Raw genomic sequence first — 21375 nt, forward strand, 5'->3', positions numbered from 1 at the left:
AAACAGGAAAATAAATGCGAAAAACACTTAAAGCGGGTCATGGCAGCTGGAGGAGGCCGATCGCGAGCTAGCCGGAAACCGCCGCGGAAGGTGGCACAAAAAGCTTGGCGCGGGAGGGGCGCGTGAAAAGACCCGACAGCGAGCAGTGAGCAGCGAAGCAAGTGCGGAGGAGATCAGCGGCACACAAACAAACAGAAGGGGGAGAGTTTGAGTGAAAACTCCCAAAAGCAGTACCTACCGAGAGATAACACAAGTACAACAGAAAAAAAAACACCAAAGATAGTAACAAACCTAAAACAAAAATCGGAAAGCAAGGAAAGGAGGAGGGATGCAGGCAACGGGCATCCTTCCTCCCCTAAGGCGGCGACGCCCTGGAGGGGGGCTTAGGGTTTCACAAGGCTTGTAGTCATAACCTCTTATAGCATATAAAGTAATTTATTATTTAATTTTTCCACAGACTCATTGGTTTGTAACATAGAGTGCATTAAGAAATAATTAAAATTGACAGTTATCATGACAAAAGGAGAAAGAGAAATAGAATTAATTTTGAAAAGTAAACAACCTGCACGTGTATATGTACGTGGTTCGTTCGAATGTACCCCTTTACTATTCAATTCTTTGATCAAATGAAGCTAAACATACAATATTAACTGATATTATAATTTTGGGAAAACTTTTCTGACTTTTCATCATTTTTATAATCATATACCCTTTAAAATACTTTAAAAAGTGTTAATTTGAAGTTATCATGTTCCTGTCGTTTGGAATATCAACACTTCCGTCAAAATTTAGTGTTAAATCAAATAGTTTGATGAGTGAAATTTTCATAATATTCTTAAGATGTTTATAAATTTACAAAAATATATTGAATTTGGACGAGAGTATTTTGGAGATTTCACTTCATCTGTTAGTTAGGATTTATTGTTGAATTTGGACGGAAGAGTTGTCATTGGAAACTTCTAAAAAATTGTGACTTTAAATTGACATTTTTTAAAGTTACTAAATATTAGGATTGTAAGTGAATTAAACATGTAGTTTTTTTTTTTTTTTTTTTGGAAGGGAATATTTCATATTTATTCATTGAAAAAAGATTAAGAGTATAAAGCTCTTACATCAAAGAACATAAAACTCTAATAAATCATAGTCAAAACTATGAGGTTACAACGTCATAGAGACAAACATAAAATCTTACAATTAAGTTTTATCTATGACTTCAACATTCGCTAACACATGTCCAAACTTTAGTTATAGAACAAATCTGCTCCAAGTAGACTCAACCAAATACATAGGTAGCTCATATTCCCAAATTTTATTTTCTCAGCTACGAGAGTAAAACCCTCACACATAAACTAATCCTCGTGGACCCAAAGACCAGAATAAAACACCCTTATTCAAAAAAACAACAATAAAAATTCAGCAAATAGCTACAACAGCCGGAGCGAGGAAGGCGAAGTGCATTGGCTAGCCCGTGGCAGAGCGAGACGGGGAGCAGGGTGGGCCAGCGCGTGGCTGAACAAAACCAGTTGAGGATACTAGATTTAAATTTGAAAAACTAGATTTAAAGCCCAATCGATTCCAAGAAGGCGAAGAGCGGCACAACACGTGGAGGGCGGATGGAGGTAGCGCAGCATAAGTAAAAGGATAGCGGTAGCAACTGGATTGGTTTTTTTTTTCTCTCTAGGTTTTCTCCTAGAGAGAAAACCTTTAGAAAACCTTGGGCCGGCTTAGCGTTTAAATTTTATTTTAAACATTTTGTATTAAAGACAATTTAATGTTAATCACAAAATCTTGTTATTATTCATGTAGATGCCTAAAACAGAAACTTGGTATTCATACCTATGATATCCCAAAATACATGTGAAATCATAGTAGAGGGAGAAGGAGTTGAGGCACCAAAGCACAAATCCTCAAGTTAATGATAAGTTAGTCAACATTTGGAGTTTCCTTTTCTCTCTGTACGAAGAGAAGATCATTGTACCTCAAAATAAAAAGAAAAAAGAAAAAAATATAGATAGAGAGAGAATATCCATTGGCTGGGTGACACTTCAAAAGGTAATTTAGTTCTATCTTTCTCTTTTCCTTACTTTTTTCCAATATATATATATATATATATATATATATATATATATATATATTAATTCAGTTTGGGTTTGGTGGGGGAGGGAGAATGTAATTTTTTATTTAAAAAATATAACGCCCTTATCCGAATCTCTAGCAATTATCTATCTTGATCGCTAACAATTTGAACAGATAATTGTGAGAAGACTTCCTTTGGATTAGAATTGAAAAAGCTATGGGTGCTGCTGTGACAGCTTGGTACGTCACCACTTTGTTGGTTGAAATAAAGTAGTTAGGGATGTCAATTCGTGTTCACTTGTCTAGTTAAGGTTATATTGAGGTATAGATAGACTATATAAGTCAACCTTAACCCAACTTATTTAATTAAATGTGTTTAACTCTCAGCTCTAATTCATTAATTTCGTATTGATTTGTAGATTGTGTCAAAAATTGTTAGACTTTATATAGCATATCAGGTTCAGGTCATATTGCGACATGAACATAAGATTATATAGATCAACCTTAATTCAACATATTCAATTAAACGGGTTAGATTTTTCAAACCTAACACGTTAATATTGTATTGAATTCGTAAATTGGTTTAAATTAAAAATTGATTGTCCTGAAATAAATAAAAGGTCCATATTAGAGAATAGTAATCTACTACCCATAATTTGGTTATGAAGATAGAGATGGGACAGCCCCAGAGCTTCCTCTTTTTGTTTTGGATAACATTAACAGGTGATTTACATGGGAAAGAAACAAATTAGAGTAATCGAATTGGTACTTTACTTGACCAGTTTGACGACAAATATGTTGGCCACCATGCAAAAGTAGTAGTTGATTTTAGTTAGCAACAGCATGATTAAAAAATAGACTAAAAAAAATTAATTAAAAAATAGAGAAAACTTCGCTAAACTCTTTTGAATTATCCAAGTTTAAAAAGTTTGTAATGTTATTCTTATTGTTAGGGTTTAAAGACCCAACGATTAATTTTAAAAATTTAGAGGTATTTTGACAAAAAAAAAAAATTGACATATTTTGAAAAAAAAAAAAAATTCCAGACATGTACAATTTTTATTTTTTATAAAAAAAAAAAAAAAAAAAAAAATTCAAACAATTTTCTATGTTTATGGTTGGCAGAGTTGGGAGATAAAAGAATTGAATAGTAAGGGATACACTCGAACGAACCACGTACATATACACATGCAGGTTGTTTACTTTTAAAAATGAGTTAAATAGGAAAATGCACCATGCTTTCTCTTTCTCCTTTGTTACTGTCAAATTTAATTCTTTTTTAATGCACTTTATGTTTTTGACATGAATGCACTTTATGTTGCAAACCAATGAGTCTGTGGAAAAATTGAATAATTTAAAGCATTTATGTCGATGGCACTGCATCAATATAGGGCACAGTTATATTAATTCCCTTGTAATATTATCTAGAGAGAGGGTTGTGAATTAAGATTCCAACAATTTCCATGTAATTCTTTTCTTATTTGAAGAAACAAAAAAAAAAAAAAAAAATTCCAACAATTACTTATTTACTTGTCGAAGTGTTAGTAATTTAAATAAGTAATAGTGAGAGGCGGCTTATGAAGTTTACTTATTTGAACAAGTATTCAGACAACTCGATCGAGATCGATTTGTTCAGATAAGTTTTTACTGTTTTATTTATTCTGTATTTTTCGTTTTGCTTTTGAATACGATAGTCTATTGTTGCTTTGGTTGCATCAGGTCTTGAATTTGTTGTGTTTTTTAGGTTTTACTTAAGAATAAGAGAATGATTTCGGGTAGGTCTTTTGTTTTCTTCTTATTCTTTTTTGGGAGCAAATTATTGACCGATGACGAATGAGTTATCAAGTTTATGGAATAATTGCCACTGTTGAAAGAGACAGCAACCATAGTCGTGATTCGTCGATTTATGCTACATATCCATATACTGATTGTTGTTATGACATTTCTAAGGTGTTGTTTTGTAATAACCCTACAAATTATATTAGGTATGTCATAGATAGTGTTGATGCCATATTGTTTTCACCTTGTATTTTTGGCATTGTATGATGAAGCATTTTGCTCCAGATTAATTTTATGTCAAAGAAAATAACTCGTTTGTTAAAAAAAAAAAAAAAAATTAACTGCATTAAATACGTGATGCATCAATGAAAAATTTAGGTTAAAAAAAAAAAAAAAACTATGCGCTATATTAATCCAGTTCCATTGACATAATTAAATGCTTTCAATTTTTCTAGTCATAATCACTTATAACATATAAAGTAACTTATGTCTTCAATGAGTAGTTCAATCGGCAGTGGATCACACCTCATAAAGTGAAGGTCACTAGTTTGAATCATCCCTTCCTTTTTTTTTTTTTTTTGACATGTCCACACAAGAGGGAGGAGAGTGATTCGAACTAGTGACCTCCGCTTCATTAGGCATAGTCTTAACCGATTGAGTTACCTCTTAGGAACCTTCTTCCCTTTCCTTGTATAGCCATGTCAAAATAAGGTAACTTATTATTTAATTTTTCCACAGACTCATTGGGTTGCAGCATAAAGTGCATTAAAAAAATTAAAATTGACAGTTAACATGACAAAAGGAGAAAGAGAAAGCATGGTACATAGAATTAATTTTGAAAAGTAAACAACCTGCATGTGTATATGTACGTGGTTCGTTCGAATGTACCCCTTTACTATTCAATTCTTGTATCTCCCAACTGTGACAACCACACGGACATCAAATGAAGCTAAATATAGAATTTTTTTTTTTTTTTTCGAAATATATCATACTCATTTATTGATAAAAGTTGCGAGCCTAAAGCTCTTACAAACAGAGCAAAAAGCTCCGAAGTAAATCATAGTCGAAGCTAAAGATACAGTCATCAACAACAGACCAAATCAACCAAAACACAGCATCCGCTAACCTATGACTAAATATCAAGTTGAAAACCCAGATCTGCATCAAACAGACACCATCTAATGCATAGGTAGCGCTTATTCCTCGGTCTTGAGAGCAAAACCCCCAAGCCGATACTTATTCCTCGGCCTTGAGAGCAAAACCCACAAGCCGATACTCATCCTCCTCGACTCGAAAGTTAGGATAAATTTCACATCCACAACCCAAAGGTTTGGACCAGTAATATCGGGCAGCAACCGGGCGCAACAAAGCAGGATGAGAAAGCCTTATTACAAGCATAAATAAAACCATATAGAGAAATAAAGGGAACAATAAAACTAATGCAGGAAAAGAAATTACAGCAAATAAAACCAAATACAGGAGAACTCAAAGGAACTACAAAATAGAAAAACAATAAAACAAGAAAATAAATGCGAAAAACACTCAAAGCGGGTCACGGCAGCCGGAGGAGGCCGATCGCGAGCTGGCTGGAAACCGCCACGGAAGGTGGCACAAAAAGCTTGGCACGGGAGGGGCGCATGAAAAAACCCGACAGCGAGCGGTGAGCAGCGAAGCGAGCGCGGAGGAGATCGGCGGCACACACAAACAAACAAGGAGGGGGAGAGTTTGAGTAAAAACCCCCAAAAGTAGTACTCATCGAGAGAGAACACAAGCACAATAGAACAGAAAACACCAAAGACAGAAACAAACCTAAAACAAAAATCAGGAAGCAAGGAAGGGAGGAGGGATACAGGTAACGGGCATCCCTCCTCCCCTGAGGCGGCGGCACTTTGGAGGGGGACTTAAGGTTTCACAAGGCTTAGGGTTTCATAGAAATATTAATTAATATTATAATTAATATTTCTATGTTTAGCTACCGAGACGTGATTGGGAGTATGCACGCCGTGAAGGAAATTTTTTTTTTTTTAATATTTTAATACAAAAAAAAAAAAAAAAAAAAATTTGCACTGGCGTGCATAGCACGCCGTGTGCTATCTTGTTCTACCCTTAGCTACCTCTTAGGGACCTCCCTCCTTTTCCTTGTATGGACATGTCAAAATAAGGACCTCCCTCATTTTCCTTGTATGGACATGTCAAAATAAGGTAATTTATTATTTAATTTTTCCACTGACTCATTGGGTTGCAGCATAAAGTGCATTAAAAAAATTAAAATTGACAGTTAACATGACAAAAGGAGAAAGAGAAAGCATGGTACATAGAATTAATTTTGAAAAGTAAACAACCTGCATGTGTGTATGTACGTGGTTCGTTCGAATGTACCCCTTTACTATTCAATTCTTTTATCTCCCAACTGTGACAACCACACGGACATCAAATGAAGCTAAACATAGAAATATTTTTTTTTTTGAAATATATCATACTCATTTATTGATAAAAGTTGTGAGCCTAAAGCTCTTACAAACAGAGCAAAAAGCTCCGAAGTAAATCATAGTTGAAGCTAAAGATACAGTCATCAACAACAGACCAAATCAACCAAAACACAGCATCCGCTAACCTATGACTAAATATCAGGTTAAAAACCCAGATCTGCATCAAACAGACACCATCTAATGCATAGGTAGTGCTTATTCCTCGGCCTTGAGAGCAAAACCCCCAAGCCGATACTCATTCCTTAGCCTTGAGAGCAAAACCCCCAAGCCGATACTTATTCCTCGGCCTTGAGAGCAAAACCCACAAGCCGATACTCATCCTCCTCGACTCGAAAGCTAGGATAAATTTCACATCCACAACCCAAAGGTTTGGACCAGTAATATCGGGCAGCAACCGGGCGCAACAAAGTAGGAGGAGAAAGCCTTATTACAAGCATAAATAAAACCATACAGGAAAATAAAGGGAACAATAAAACTAATGCAGGAAAAGAAATTACAGTAAATAAAACCAAATACAGGGGAACTCAAAGGAAATACAAAACAGAAAAACAACAAAACAAGAAAATAAATGCGAAAAACACTCAAAGCGGGTCATGGCAGCCGGAGGAGGCCGATCGCGAACTGGCCGGAAACCGCAACGGAAGGTGGCACAAAAAGCTTGGCGCGGGAGGGGCGCATGAAAAAACCCGACAGCGAGCTATGAGCAGCGAAGCGAGCGCGGAGGAGATCGGCGGCACACACAAACAAATAAGGAGGGGGAGAGTTTGAGTAAAAACCCCCAAAAGTAGTACTCATCGAGAGAGAACACAAGCATAACAAAACAGAAAACACCAAAGACAGAAATAAACCTAAAACAAAAATCGGGAAGCAAAGAAGGGAGGAGGGATGCAGGCAACAGGCATCCCTCCTCTCCTGAGGCGGCGACACTCTAGAGGGGGACTTAGGGTTTCACAAGGCTTAGGGTTTCATAGAAATATTAATTAATATTATAATTAATATTTCTATGTTTAGCTACCTCTTAGGGACCTCCCTCATGTCCAAATAAGGACCTCCCTCCTTTTCCTTGTATGGACATGTCAAAATAAGGTAATTTATTATTTAATTTTTCCACTGACTCATTGGGTTGCAGCATAATTAAAGTGCATTAAAAAAATTAAAATTGACAGTTAACATGACAAAAGGAGAAAGAGAAAGCATGGTACATAGAATTAATTTTGAAAAGTAAACAACCTGCATGTGTATATGTACGTGGTTCGTTCGAATGTACACCTTTACTATTCAATTCTTTTATCTCCCAACTGTGACAACCACACGGACATCAAATGAAGCTAAACATAGAAATATTAATTGATATTATAATTTTGGGAAAACTTTTCTGACCTTTCGTTATTTTAATAATCGTATACCCTTTAAAGTACTTTAAAAAGTGTTAATTTGAAGTTATCATGTTTCATACGTTTGTAATATCAACCATTATGTCAAAGTTAATGTTAAATCAAATAGTTTGATGAGTGAAATTTTCATACTATTCCTAAGATGTTTATAAATTTGCAAAAATATATGGAATTTGGACGAGAGTATTTTGGAGATTTAACTTCATCTGTTAGTTAGGATTTATCGTTGAATTTGGACGGAAGAGTTGTCATTGGAAACTTCTAAAAAATGGTTACTTTAAATTGACATTTTTTAAAGTTTAGGACTATGATTGCAAAAGTTACTAAATATTAGGATTGTAAGTGAATTAAACATGTTGTATTTTTTTTTCTTTGAAGGAAATTTTTCATATTCATTCACTGAAAAAAGATCAAGAGTATAAAGCTCTTACATCAGAGAGCATAAAACTCTGATAAATCATAGCCAAAGCTATGAAGTTATAATGTCATAGAGACAAATATAAAGTCTTAAAATTAAGTCTTATCTATGACTTCAACATTCGCTAACCTATGTCCAAACTTTAATTATAGAACAGATCTGCTCCAAGCAGACTCAATCAAATACATAGGTAGCCCATATTCTCAAATTTTATTTTCTCAGTTATGAGAGTAAAACCCTCACACATAAACTAATCATCGTGGGCCCAAAGGCCAAAAAAAAAAAAAAAAAAAAAAAACCTTATTAAAAAAAATAATAAAAAACCAGCAAATAGGTACAACAGCCGGGGCAAAGGAGGCGAAGCGCATTGGCTGGCGGGTGGCAGAGCGAGACAGGGAGCAGGGTGGGCCGGCGAGAGGCTGAGCGAAACCAATTGAGAATACTAGATCTAGATTTGACAAACTAGATCTAAAGTCCAACTGATTCCAGGGAGGCAAAGAGTTGCGCAGCACGGTGGAGAGCGGATGGAGGTAGCGCAACATAAGTAAAGGGATGGCGGTAGCAACTGGATCGGTTTTTTTTCCCTCTAGGTTTTCTCCTTGAGAGAAAACCTTGAGAAAACGTAGGGCCATCTTAGCATTTAAATTTTATTTTAAACATTTTGTATTAAAGACAATTTCATGTTAATCACAAAATCTTGTCATCATTCATGTAGATGCCTAACACATAAGCTTGATATTCATACCTATGATATCTCAAAATACGTGTGAAATCATAGTCGAGGGAGAAGGAGTTGAGGCACCATAGCACAGATCCTCAAGTTGTTTTTTTTCTAAGCAGCACAAATCCTCAAGTTAATGATAAGTTAGTCAACATTTGGAGTTTCCTTTTCTCTCTGTACGAAGAGAAGATCATTGTACCTCAAAATAAAAAGAAAAAAAATATAGATTGAGAGAATATTCATGGATCAGGATCCTCTCCAATTGAGAGTAATTGGAGAATCTCATTTTTTGAGATCTTAGCCATCCAAAGAATCTAAGGGTCTAAAATATCTAGGAATACAAAACTCAAAAATAAACCCAGCACACCTGATTATAAATAGGGTTAAATACCAAATACCCCCCGGGGTTTGGTAACTTTATTTTTACCCCCTGGGGTTTCATTTTTATCACAGGACCCCCCCTGAGGTTTTGATAAAGGACCAAGTTAGTCAATCCGTTAGTTGACCGTTAAGATTGACATGTGGACCAATCAAATGTTGACACGTGGCACATATTTAATATATTTTTTTTTAAATTAAAAAAAAAAAAAGAAAAAAAAAATTGGGTGTGGCTCTTGGCCATTTGGGGGTGGCTCGGCTACCCCCTTTGCCCCAGGGGGTGGCCGAAACCACCCCTTGTACCCACTAGGGGTGGCTCGAAACCACCCCCAATCACCATTGGGGGTGGTTTCGGCCACCCCCAAGGCTCCATCGGCCACCCCCAGTTTTTACAGGGGGTGGTTTCAGCCACCCCTTTGGAGCCCAAGGGGCTCCACGGGGGTGGCTCGGCCACCCCCATTCGGCTAGATGGGGGTGGCCTGGCCACCCCTATGGCCAAAGTCGGCCACCCCCAAATGGCCAAGGGGGTGACTCGGCGACCCCCAATTTTTTTTTTTTTTTTTTTAAAAAAAATTAAATATGTGCCACGTGTCAACATCTGATTGGTCCACGTGTCAGTCCTAACGGTCAACTAACGGATATACTAACTTGGTCCTTTATCAAAACTCCAGGGGGGTCCTGTGATAAAAATGAAACCCGAGGGGGGTAAAAATAAAGTTACCAAACCCCATGGGGGTATTTGGTATTTAACCCTTATAAATAATAAAAACATTTATTTATCTGTTTTTTTTTTAAAAAAAAAAAATTTGGAGGAGAAGCAACCCCTTGGGGCAGCTCGCCGCCACTGCCGGCCATCCCATGGGTGGCTATGTGGCCACCCCCAGCAGATTTGGCGGTGGCGCGCGGCCACCCCATGGCCTTCTGAGGTGGCGCGAGGCCACCCCTTGGCCATGGGGGTGGCGCGCGCCCACCCCATGGCTTAGGGGTGGGCGCGCGGCCACCCTCAGATGGGCGGCTCTGGGCGAAGCATCCCCTTGTTTTTTTTTTTTTTCATTTTGTTTTTAAATTAATTAATTTTTTAATTTAAATTTAGTATAAAATCCTGTGTGGTTGTGTTTGTGTTTGAGTTTTGAGATTAGAATACTTTGAACCCTTAGATTCATCTAAGGGTTGAGATTAGAGAAGATGAGATTCTCATTTTCCCCCTCGGGTGGAGGGGATCCTGATCCAATATTCATTGGCTGCGTGACAGTTCAAAAGGTAATTTAGTTCTATCTTTCTGTTTCATTTTTTTTTTTTTTTTTTTAAATTCAGTTTGGGTTTGGTGGGGAGGGAGAATGCAATTTTTTATTTAAAAAATATAACACCCTCCTAATCTCTAGCAATTACCTATCTTGATCGCTAACAATTTGGATAGATAATTGTGAGAAGGCTTCCTTTGGATCACGATTGGAAAAGCTGTGGGTACTGCTATGACAGTTCAGTACGTCACCGAAGGTTCGGTACTTATGGGCGTACATTCGGGTACTGTGCATAGCTTTTGTCGGGCATTTGGTCAATATCCAGCGGTCCAAAACTGGTTAGCGAATGTCCGGATGGTCCCCCAGCAAACGTTCAGTAAACTTTTGGACTTGCACCTGAAAAATCTTGTGTTTACCTTCCTCACACACTGTCAGTTAACGTTCGGTGCATTCAGTGAACGTTTGGTCCCAACGAACGTTCGGTACTTTTCAGCAAACGTTCGCAATTGACTTTTTTAGCAGTTTGACTGATTGCGCAGTATTCAGTAAAACAACCATAACTTTTGCAACGAGTCTCAGAATTGCGCATGTGACCCCATTCCAGAAAGCTCTTTTCGAGATTAATGTCATGGTATCCATTCCGATATTGTTAAGTGTCTTATTGTGATTTGAAAATCTAAGATTTCCCTCTTAAGATGGTGTTTCCAATGCTTTCTCGCCATTTAGGAATTATTCATTAATCTTGACATCGTAATTGATTCCATACTCATTATCCTAAGCATTTCCATTTGGTTACCATGTATAACCTGATTCTTCAGTACTAAAGGCATCAAACATTCAGTACCTCTGTTAAAGGTTCAGTGCAATAGTAAATTCTTAAAAAGTTAAAGGTCTTACACTTTACCAAATAAGAATCGTAACATCATAATTAAAGTGTATTTAACCCTAATTATTTTTAGGGTATTAATACCTATGATATCTCAAAATATAGGTGAAATGTAGAGGGAGAAGGAGTTGAGGCACCGCAGCACAAATCCATGACATAAATGCATTAAATACATGATGCATCAATGAAACCTTTAGGTAAAAAAGAAAAAAAGAAAAAAGAAAAAGTACTAGGTATGTGTTGTGCTCTGAATTAAGGCAGTTCCATTGACATAAATGCTTTGAATTGTTCCAAAAAAAGAGGTAACTTCACTTTACCCCTTGAAATGACGCGCCTTTTGCAAATACCCATCTAATGTTTAAAGCCTCACTTTGGTTTTGTTTCAATGAGGTAATCTTCTAAGCCTAGCTTGTTCCTTACTTAGTTCTTATGTTGTTTAAGTGCTTATTATAGTTAGCTTAGTTGGTAGTTTTGAGCTTCTAGTTATGTTGTTGCCCTTAATGTTGGTTTAAGCATGGGATAGAGTTTTAATTCAAATTAGGTTGAAGGAATTTCCTTCAACCTAGTTTATAAAAGCAATATGTGTCCTTTGAACATGTGAAAAACACATGCCTTTTTAATAGCAGGGACAAAGTTGGAATAAATATTATTAAAAACTCATATGCACCTCACATGTTATTAAAAAAATGGACGCACGTCGCTTTTATAAACTAGGTTGAAGAAAATTCTAACAATCTAGTTTGAGAGAAAACTCTGTCCTTAAGCATGAGTTAGCATTTCATTCTTGTTGGGCATATTTAATTTTGTATGGAGGTGTTGTTTTGGGTTAAGAAGTGTTAGAAGACCTTTGTAGCCTTAGACCAAGGTTAAGACTACTTAGGAGATCGTTGGACAAAATGAGGTTCTACTTAAAGTCTTTGGTTGAACGTTCGGCCTAGGGCACGAGCGCTCGCCCAGAAGCGTTTCAGGGGAATGCCATTTTGACCACAACTCCTACAACCCTATTTTCATGTTCTAGGTTCGTCTTGGCTCAGGTTTAGAATTAATGATAAGTTTTTTCTCAGTATTCGATGTTTTAGAGCCTCAAGGAGATTTTATGAAGGAGCCTTATGACCCGAGAGAGTACAAACTCACATGAATACTTGTTGTACTTATTTCGCATTGCACGATTATTTTATATATATCAAACATGCATATTTACAACTCTCATGAAATACATTTTGGACTACTGTGAACTCTCTTTTATGAAAATGTATGTTGATTAACAAGATAATGATGAGACTTGTAAAAGCATGCATGTAAAAGACGGATACGATTAATTGCATCGTATGACATGGTACATCGGTACGTGCGGGATAACAGTTATGGGCTTACTATACATGTTAACTTTATGGTCAAATGTATGTGTGTGGGCCTTGGATCCAGTGTTTATTTCTTGACCGGCGCAGCCATGCCTAATGGTTGGTCAATACATGATGTGCATCACTAGTAGCATGGGCCACCCGAGTTTGGACTCGGTCGGGCTGCTAGAGTTATGGACGGTAGCGTACAATAACCGAGGCATTGGTATTGTATTACAGGTCTCTTAGGACATCGCCAACCCTGCCGAAAATGGGTAATATCTCGGGTAGACCATATTATTAAATTATGACATGATTCTCATATTACAGCATATATTATATCTATATTGCATACATCATAAACTATCATCTCATAATTCTGCATGTTCTTTATAAATAACATAGTGCACCATTTAATGACGGGTACTTTATGTGCATTTATACTTACTAAGTCGTTGGACTTACCCTTGTATTCTTTCCCTTTTTTTCTCAATATGTACATCTATGATGTTATATATAGTTTAGCATAAGATGAATATCGTGAAGCATCCAATTATTGTGGAGGACTTGATCCAAGTGACGAGGGGTGCGAGGCGGATATCAACCATTTCTACATCCCGACCCACATAATGCGGGTTTGCAAAAAACTACCCTTAACCCGGCTATAGTGAACCATATCTGCCGGATCTCGGGTGTTGCAGGATGGGGCGGATGATGCTGGTTTGGGTGGTTTTGTGAGAGAGAATGAAAGAGGTTGAGAGTTCGAGAGAAAAACCTGGAGGCTAGAGTCGTGTCCGTGGAAGTGAGTTCATGGGGAACGACATTGTTTGCTCTCTTGTAGTTTCGAAATGAGAGAGAGAGAGAGAGCCGCAGACAAGAGACGGAGAGAGAGAGAGAGAGAGAGAGCCGCAGACAAGAGACGGAGAGAGAGAGAGAGAGAGAGAGAGAGCAGACGAGAGAAATAGAGACAAAAACGCCCTCTTGTTCGAATGTGACAGTACAAGGGTTGTTTTCGTCACTTTCGGAGGAGAGCTCCAATTCCGTATGGAGACGTCAGATGAGGGAGAGCAAATGAGAGAAAGAGAGAGAGACAGAGAGGGAGAGAGTAGACGAGAGAGAGAGAGAGAGAGAGAGAGGGAGTGGCAAAAGAAATTTTTAGGGTAAGGGTTGGGGTTTTTTTTTTATTTTTTTTTTAAATTTCTACTCGAGCGGGGTGCGAGGTGGCGGGTATCCGCTGACCCATAATTTTTTATACCCGCAACCAACCCCACCCCGCATGGGTTGTAGGAAATCCAACCTGTTTCCACACAAAAAAAAAAAAAAAAAAAAAAAAACTAAATCCAAGCGGGTGGGGCGGGTTGGGCGTATATTTGCCCACCCTTACGAGTGACGCTTGAGGACTTATTGCGAGATTAGGCGGATGCTCATGGTAACTAGTACTTTTAGGTGATGTCGTAGACTTAAGAGTCTTGATGCATACTTGCATATTAAGGTATAGCATAGATCCATTGTAACGATGATATGTATAGTATTTCAGCTACTTTGATGATCATTGGTAGTTACTCTAATTGTAATGATTAATGTTTATAGAATCTCAATACTTTTCGTTGTTAGTATTCTCTCTTTTTGAGAAGTAAAGATCCCTCAGTCTTACTCGCAAAATAAAGCTGTGAGACAAATCATAGAGTTGATTGCCAATTAATTAATTTTCCTGACTTTACCTATAATATCTCAAAATACAGGTGAAACGTAGAGGGAGAAGAGATGAGGCACCATAGCACAAATCCTTAAGTTAATGATAAGCCAGTCAAAATTTGGAGTTCCTTTTCTCTTTGTACGAAGAGAAAATCATTGTACGTACCTCAAAAAAAAAAAAAAAAAAAAAAAAAAAAACAAAAGAATATCTATTGGCTGGGTGACAGTTCAAAAGGTGATCATTTAGTTCTATCTTTCTCTTTTCCTTTTTGCAATAATTTTTTGTTTTTTTTTTAAAAAAAAATTAAAATTCAGCTTGGGTTTGATGGGGAGGGAGGAGTCAATTTTTAATTTAAAAAATATAAAGCTCTTATCCAAATCTCTAGCAATTACTTATCTCGAGTACTAATAATTTCGACATATAATTTTGAGATTGTTTCCTTTGAGCCCACTTGTTCGAAGAGATTTTGAGTTGTTCGAATACTTGTTCTGTCATATAAACTCTATAAAAAGTCGGTCACACGGTTGCTTGTTTGAATTACTAACCATTCGAGCAAATAACCATTGTGATCTTAATTCTCAACAGTACCCATCATAGACCTATGCAAAAGATTCATCGGTTTAGAACACAACGTGTATTAAAAAGAAAAAAAAAAAAAGAATTAAATAATTGATAGTAACATAAGAGAAAAGAAAAGTAGTACATGGATTTTTCATCTAAAAAGCCTGTGTGTGTACGTGGTTGAATCCCTTACTATTCAATTGCTTTATCTCCCCACTCCTGCGGCCAACCACAAAAAATACAACAAATTAGAAAGATAATAAAATAAATTGCAAAAGAAAAAGTTAATAAAAGGACAGAAAGATATTTTTAAAGTTGCTAAAGCCAAGTGACTTCCCCGAGACCTCACTCCTTCTTACTCGACTATTATGCCTTGGTGGAAGTCGACGTTTCCTCGTTCCTCATCCTCTTCAGCTGTTTCTTTTTTTTTATCTCTCTCTCTCTCTCGGGTTGTATTTATTTTATAGTTTTACATCAAACGTGCTTGCATCAAATGATTTGAAAGGGATCCTTCGAGTTTTTTTTTTCTTGTTTTTTTATATATCCATCTCAGACACCTATCAGAAAACAGTGAGAGATGAAACAAATAGGAGAAGGTAAACAAGGACAAAACTACTAATTAATATATAACATGTCTTGTTTTGTGTTTTTTGTTTTTGAAAAAGTAATTAAATTGTGGTAACTTTTTTTTTTTTTTTTGGTTATGGGAACCCTTTTGTCTTTTATTTATTGGGTACTATCATTTTCATTTGTAGGAGAGTTGCAGAGATGAGTAGTACTCTGACATGAGAAACTCCCAAAAGCCTAAAGAGAGAATCTTGCTCCCATGATCGACAGTTAGAAAGACAGACATGTGCTGAGAAGTATCTGCTTAGTTCTCGTGTGTTTTGGCAATAATTGGTTGCTAGCGAGCTAGTCAGCGCCGCTGCTGTATGTTTCTGCGGCATCATCCTTTGATGGGTTTCTTTTCAAATTTTAATTATATATTTTATTAATTTCTTTTGCTTATGATCTTTGATGGGCTTTGTGCCAGTCTAAATCATCTAATTCCCTCTAAACTCTCTCTCTCTTTTCTCTATTTCTCTATATATATATCTTCCCTATACTCTATATATATGAACACCATATATACTTACATCTTCTAGCTGCATCTTCCTTCTCTCTTCTCCCTCAGCCTCTGAAACATACATAATAACATCATATCTAATGTTTCATACCAGATTTTCCTGTTTTTCCTTGATGGGTGTTGTTAATATATTTCCGATCTTCAGGGTTCTTCATGGATTCATCATCAGCTTTTCCTCTCTAATTGCTTTTCCCCTGCAGGATCCGTACATCCATCTGTCAGAGCCCCATCAATGAAATTAAGCATCAGAATGGGCTAAAGTCATCATGCTTTGAAGAAATATATATTCTCTTTTGTTTCTATATATTGGGTGTGTCCGTACACTCACCGAGAAAATCAATCTCTGCAGCTTTTTCTTTCCAATTTCTTTCCAAAATCATCCATGGGGACCTACTTTCATGTGAGTTCAGAAATCCAAGCCGCCGCCGATGGGCTGCAGACGCTTTACCTCATGAATCCCAACTACGTTCCGTACACTGACACCCAACACCAACACCCTGCAGCCAACATGCTCTTCCTCAATCCTGCCGGCCACGCGCTCAACCAGGGCAATCTACCCCACGCGCAGCCGCCGCCCAACCAACACTTCGTTGGGATCCCACTCATTGCCGCAAACAATTCTGATGATCCCAGCCGTGCATCAATGCTTGCCACACAAGAAATTTCAGGCCTCCATGGCGCCATGGCCGCGCCCTCCTCTCGGGTTCACTACAACTTATGGGATCATACGGCTGCGACCACCTCCGATGTCGGGACGCCGCAGATGGGCTTTCGGGGGCCGACAGCTCAGCAGGGCTTGTCGCTCAGCCTGTCGTCTCAACAGCCGCCTTATCGGTCGCTTTCCGGCGAGCAGGATGTGGTAGGGAATTCTCCGTCGTCAGCGTCGGCAGTGTCTAACGGAATTTCGGGTATGCAGAGTGTTATTTTGGGGTCCAAGTACTTGAAAGCTGCTCAGGAAGTTCTTGACGAAGTTGTAAATGTTGGAAAGGGAATCAAAGTGGAGGGGACCAAAGAAAAGATCACGAAGATGAATAAAGAATCAAAGGGCGTGATTGGAGATTTTCCAGGGGAAGGTAGTAGTAGTAGTACTAAGCAAGCAACTGAGCTCACCACTGCGCAGAGGCAAGAACTTCAGATGAAGAAGGCAAAGCTTGTTACCATGCTTGATGAGGTACATATAATTCTTAATTTTCTCTTCTTTTTTTCTTTTCTTTTTCTTTTTCTTTTTCTTTTTCTTTTTTGTGTATGATGTTTGAAATTGAAACACAATTGGTAGTTGAATTTTGGTTCTTTCTGGCTGTTGTTTGTGTGATATTTGTTGATTAATATAAAAGAATTCACTCATTAAAAAAAAAAAGGATGTTTATTCTGGTTTTGGCCCATTCAGGTCATTTTCAAGCTATTTAATTCACATCTGTCCTACTGAATTAGTAACTTTTTAAGCAAAATTTGGAAAGGATAAGGGAAAAGAAAAAAAAAAGGACTAATAATATTATCACAGGAATTCACTTTTTCTCTGTAATTGGTTTAATTTCGAAGGTGGAGCAAAGATACAGAGAATACCACCACCAAATGCAGATAGTGGTGTCTTCATTCGAGCAGGCAGCAGGCTTGGGATCAGCAAGATCTTACACGGCCCTTGCTTTACAGACGATCTCAAAGCAATTCCGCTGCCTGAAAGATGCAATTTGCTCACAAATAAGAGGCACAAGCAAGAGCTTGGGTGATCAAGAGGATTGCTTTGGAGCAAAGGCTGAGGGTTCAAGGCTCAAGTACGTCGATCAACAGCTACGGCAGCAGCGGGCGCTGCAACAGTTTGGAATGCTGCAACACAATGCCTGGAGACCCCAGAGAGGGTTGCCTGAAAGAGCTGTCTCCGTTCTACGTGCTTGGCTCTTTGATCACTTCCTACACCCGTAAGTGGTTGCGTCCTTCTTGTTGTGACAAAATAATTTTATCTCCAAAGAAGCTGAAAAGAACATGAATAAAAATAACACAACCAGACTGAATATTAAGGTTTAATGTGGTTCAGTTTAATAAGTCTACAAGCATTTATAGAGAGAATGACTAGCTAGGAAAAAATTCATTGATTATCAAAAGATGAATATAATGAGTACGGGATGAAAAAAAACCATTCAAAACCCAAAGTTTCATTACACTCAAATTTTATTCTCACACAAAAGATAATTATTGACAAATCTTTTCTAAATTTCCTAAGTGTGGCACAATACTTGAGAGAAAAGGAGCCCTATATATATATATATAGCTTATTTTGTGTGAGAGTGAAATTTTGGTTTAATATTGGCCGGAGTTTTAATTTTTGAATAGGTTTTTTTCACTTGACAGTGAATTTTCTCTTGATTATCTTCGCCCTGTGAACGTACGCTTGTTAATTCGAATGATATTAAACCTTAATATTCTGTTTGATTTGGATTATTTTATACTATTCTTTTTTTAGCTTCTTTGAGAGATCCTAAATTTACTTTGTCACATAAATTCTTAACCTAAAGGTGTTACAACCTTTGGTTTCAATGTATATAACTATTTCTACTTGAGTTTGCAGCTATCCCAAGGATGCAGATAAAATTCTGCTTGCAAAACAAACTGGACTAACTCGAAGCCAGGTATATTATATATATATATGTTCCATTAATTCTATAGCAAGTTTTTGATGATTTCATGTCTTCTCAAACTCCTTAGCATGCAAAACCCAAGTAAATATAAACACCAATAATTAATAATTAAGTTGTGTAACATTGCAGGTGTCCAACTGGTTCATAAATGCCCGAGTTAGGCTGTGGAAGCCAATGGTTGAAGAAATGTACTCTGAAGAAGTTAAGGAACAAGAGCAAAGTTGTTCTCAGGACAACAACAAAAGAGAATGCAATAAGGAATCAAACATTGAAGCCCACTCAGGATTTAACCTAGTAGGGTTGTCTGACATGCAAAGGAGTCCCAAGCAACCGAGGAGCTCGGAGATGCAGAACTCTCCAAACACCATCATCTCCATGGACATGGACATGAAACCCCGAGACGAGGAGGCAAGTGAGTTTGTGAAAGAAAGGCACGGCAAAGATGGCTACTCATTTATTAGTGACACCTACTCAGTAGGAGAGTTTGGAAGGTTTAGTATTCCAGAGGGAATGGCGGCTCCAAGGTTTCAAGGAAATAATGGCGTTTCCCTCACTCTTGGCCTTCCTCACTGCGAAAACAACCTCTCTGTATCAGCGGCCCATACCCAGCAAAGCTTCCTCTCCCCCCCACAGAGTATTCAAATGGGAAGAAGAAGATCATCACTTGAAATGGGAACCGGTGACACAGATTTTTGTGTCATCAATGCCCCACAAGCATCTCACTCTAACACCGGCTATGGGAACATTAATGACATTCAAAGCAGAAAGAGGTTTGCACAATTGTTGCCAGATTTTGTGGCCTGAAGAATTGAACAAGTAGCATGCAGGTAATTAATTACTATATATATATATAAAACTAGTTAAATGAATGACTTAATATATAGGCCAAAATAGAAAAAGGAAATGGGATCGAATTGAAGTAGAGTCTTTTTCATCAATTTGATCACTTTCTATTATCTTCTAGTGCATTGATCATAGGAAGGAAGGAGGAGGAGGAGCATACTTATTCTAGAAGAAGAAGAAAGTTAGCATATATATGTAGGGTATACTCTCATAAAACGATCAACCAGAAGATGATTATAAGGTTGGGTATTGTGTATCACATTGAAACTCTTTGATATTAGCTAAGTTGATTGAAAAGATTCATGACAATGCTATTTATTTAGTTATTTGGTATACAAACTTTGTATTAATTCCTGTACATGTGTGTGTACATTTTTTATTTTAGGTGGTGGTGGAGATTTATATGAACAAATGGGGAGAGAAATCTCTTGGTGCATGCTTCATGCAATAAATATGTATATATGTTGTTCTACACACCCCCCCCCCCCCCCCCCCCCCGAGATTTTGCATGCTGGATCCTTGGACTGACATTTTCCTGGTGTTCTTTTTTTTTTTTTTGTTTTTTGTTTTTTTTTTTTTTGTTTTATTGCCTTTATTTCCCTTATGCTAGGATACCTCATAGTGAGAAAGTGTATTTGGTGACACTTATTTGGTGACACTTATATATACAGGGGTGTTACAACAAAAAAAGAAAAAAGAAAAATGCTATATATAATGCAATAAAATGATTATTTTTAGCCCATAAAAGTGTTAAGTGGCAAGAGATGAGATCATAGGCCCTATCTATAATTGCTGTGGCCCCACCCACTGATAAGCTTATGACCTCTTACCACTTAGGACTTTTATGGGCAAAAAATGATTATTTTATTGCACTATAATATATCTCACAAAAAAAATCCCCTACTTTGTGACGTGTCAATAGTGAGTCTCCAAAAAAGACGTCATTAATTTTAAATAGTATTGTTTGAGTAGTGACACATCACTAATTAGTAATGTGTGAACAGTGAACATATATATGTTTTTTTTTTTTTTTTCCTAGATTTTGCATGCTGGATCCTTGGACTAACATTTTCCTTGTGTTCTTTTTTGGTTTTTTTGTTTTCATTGCCTTTATTTCCCTTATGCATTGGCTTAGACAAGTACCTTTTTATATTGTTTTTATATATATAGAACACCAAATTGTGTTTTCTAAAAGTTGAACAAAACTTAGAAAAGTACCTTTTTATATTGTGTTTTTCATTTTAAAAACATAAGAATGTTTTGGAGAGCTGTTCCAAGCAATCCCTAAAGTTTCAACAATATTTCTTCCGGCATAGAAAAATGTTTATTTCTGATAGTAAACTTATTTATTAGATTAACTCACTTAAGTATGTGTGTTTTTTTATTTTATGAATAAAATTTTCATTCCGGCCAACACAAAAAAAAAAAAAAAAAACACCCAAACACACCAGCAAGAAAGCTGGAACTCAGTTCTTTACATCAAACAACGAGAAACTAAACCCAAATCAAACAATTACAGATGATGTCCTACACAAAAAAATCACAAGCTAAAAAAATACTACCACCCATCAAAGAAAAAAAAGAGTTTTGTCACCCATTTTGAACCAAAATATTTAAAGAAATGCTCAAATTCTCACAAATCTTGACCTTTTCAGTAGTATTCTTTATTAAGACATTAATGGCAATAGGTTAAATTTTTAAAAAATAAAATAAAAACTAGTGGAATCTAAATATTTTACCATTCATGTTAGATGATATTATACACATCCTTCTACTAGCTAATTAAATATAGGG

The 21375-nt window shown here is 36.9% G+C and overlaps 1 protein-coding gene across 3 annotated transcripts; it reads left to right on the forward strand.

Moving 5' to 3' along the window:
- Positions 1 to 15411: 15411 nt before the first annotated feature.
- LOC132164003 (BEL1-like homeodomain protein 1) lies at positions 15412 to 20055 on the forward strand. Of its 3 annotated transcripts, XM_059574409.2 has the most exons (7): positions 15413 to 15575; positions 15735 to 15909; positions 16306 to 17276; positions 17645 to 18021; positions 18669 to 18729; positions 18868 to 19565; positions 19703 to 20055. In XM_059574409.2, the coding sequence occupies exons 3-6, from the start codon at positions 16488 to 16490 to the stop codon at positions 19540 to 19542; spliced, it is 1902 nt and encodes a 633-aa protein (XP_059430392.2). In that variant the 5' UTR covers positions 15413 to 15575; positions 15735 to 15909; positions 16306 to 16487; the 3' UTR covers positions 19543 to 19565; positions 19703 to 20055. The 3 variants fall into 3 exon arrangements, with proteins under 3 accessions (XP_059430391.2, XP_059430392.2, XP_059430393.2); XM_059574408.2 differs by having other exon boundaries at positions 15412 to 15575; positions 18868 to 20055; XM_059574410.2 differs by lacking the exons at positions 15413 to 15575; positions 15735 to 15909 and having other exon boundaries at positions 15926 to 17276; positions 18868 to 20055.
- The last annotated feature ends 1320 nt before the right edge of the window (positions 20056 to 21375 follow it).

This window comes from Corylus avellana, chromosome 8 (assembly GCF_965113065.1).
Source record: "Corylus avellana chromosome 8, dhCorAvel1.hap1.2, whole genome shotgun sequence".
Taxonomy (NCBI): domain Eukaryota; kingdom Viridiplantae; phylum Streptophyta; class Magnoliopsida; order Fagales; family Betulaceae; genus Corylus; species Corylus avellana.

Coding starts and splice junctions, on each gene's coding strand:
- LOC132164003 (XM_059574408.2), top strand. CDS start 16,488: ATGGGGACCTACTTTCATGTGAGTTCAGAAATCCAAGCCGCCGCCGAT. Junction 18,022..18,668: donor TTTGATCACTTCCTACACCC/GTAAGTGGTTGC, acceptor TTGAGTTTGCAG/CTATCCCAAGGATGCAGATA. Junction 18,730..18,867: donor CTGGACTAACTCGAAGCCAG/GTATATTATATA, acceptor GTAACATTGCAG/GTGTCCAACTGGTTCATAAA.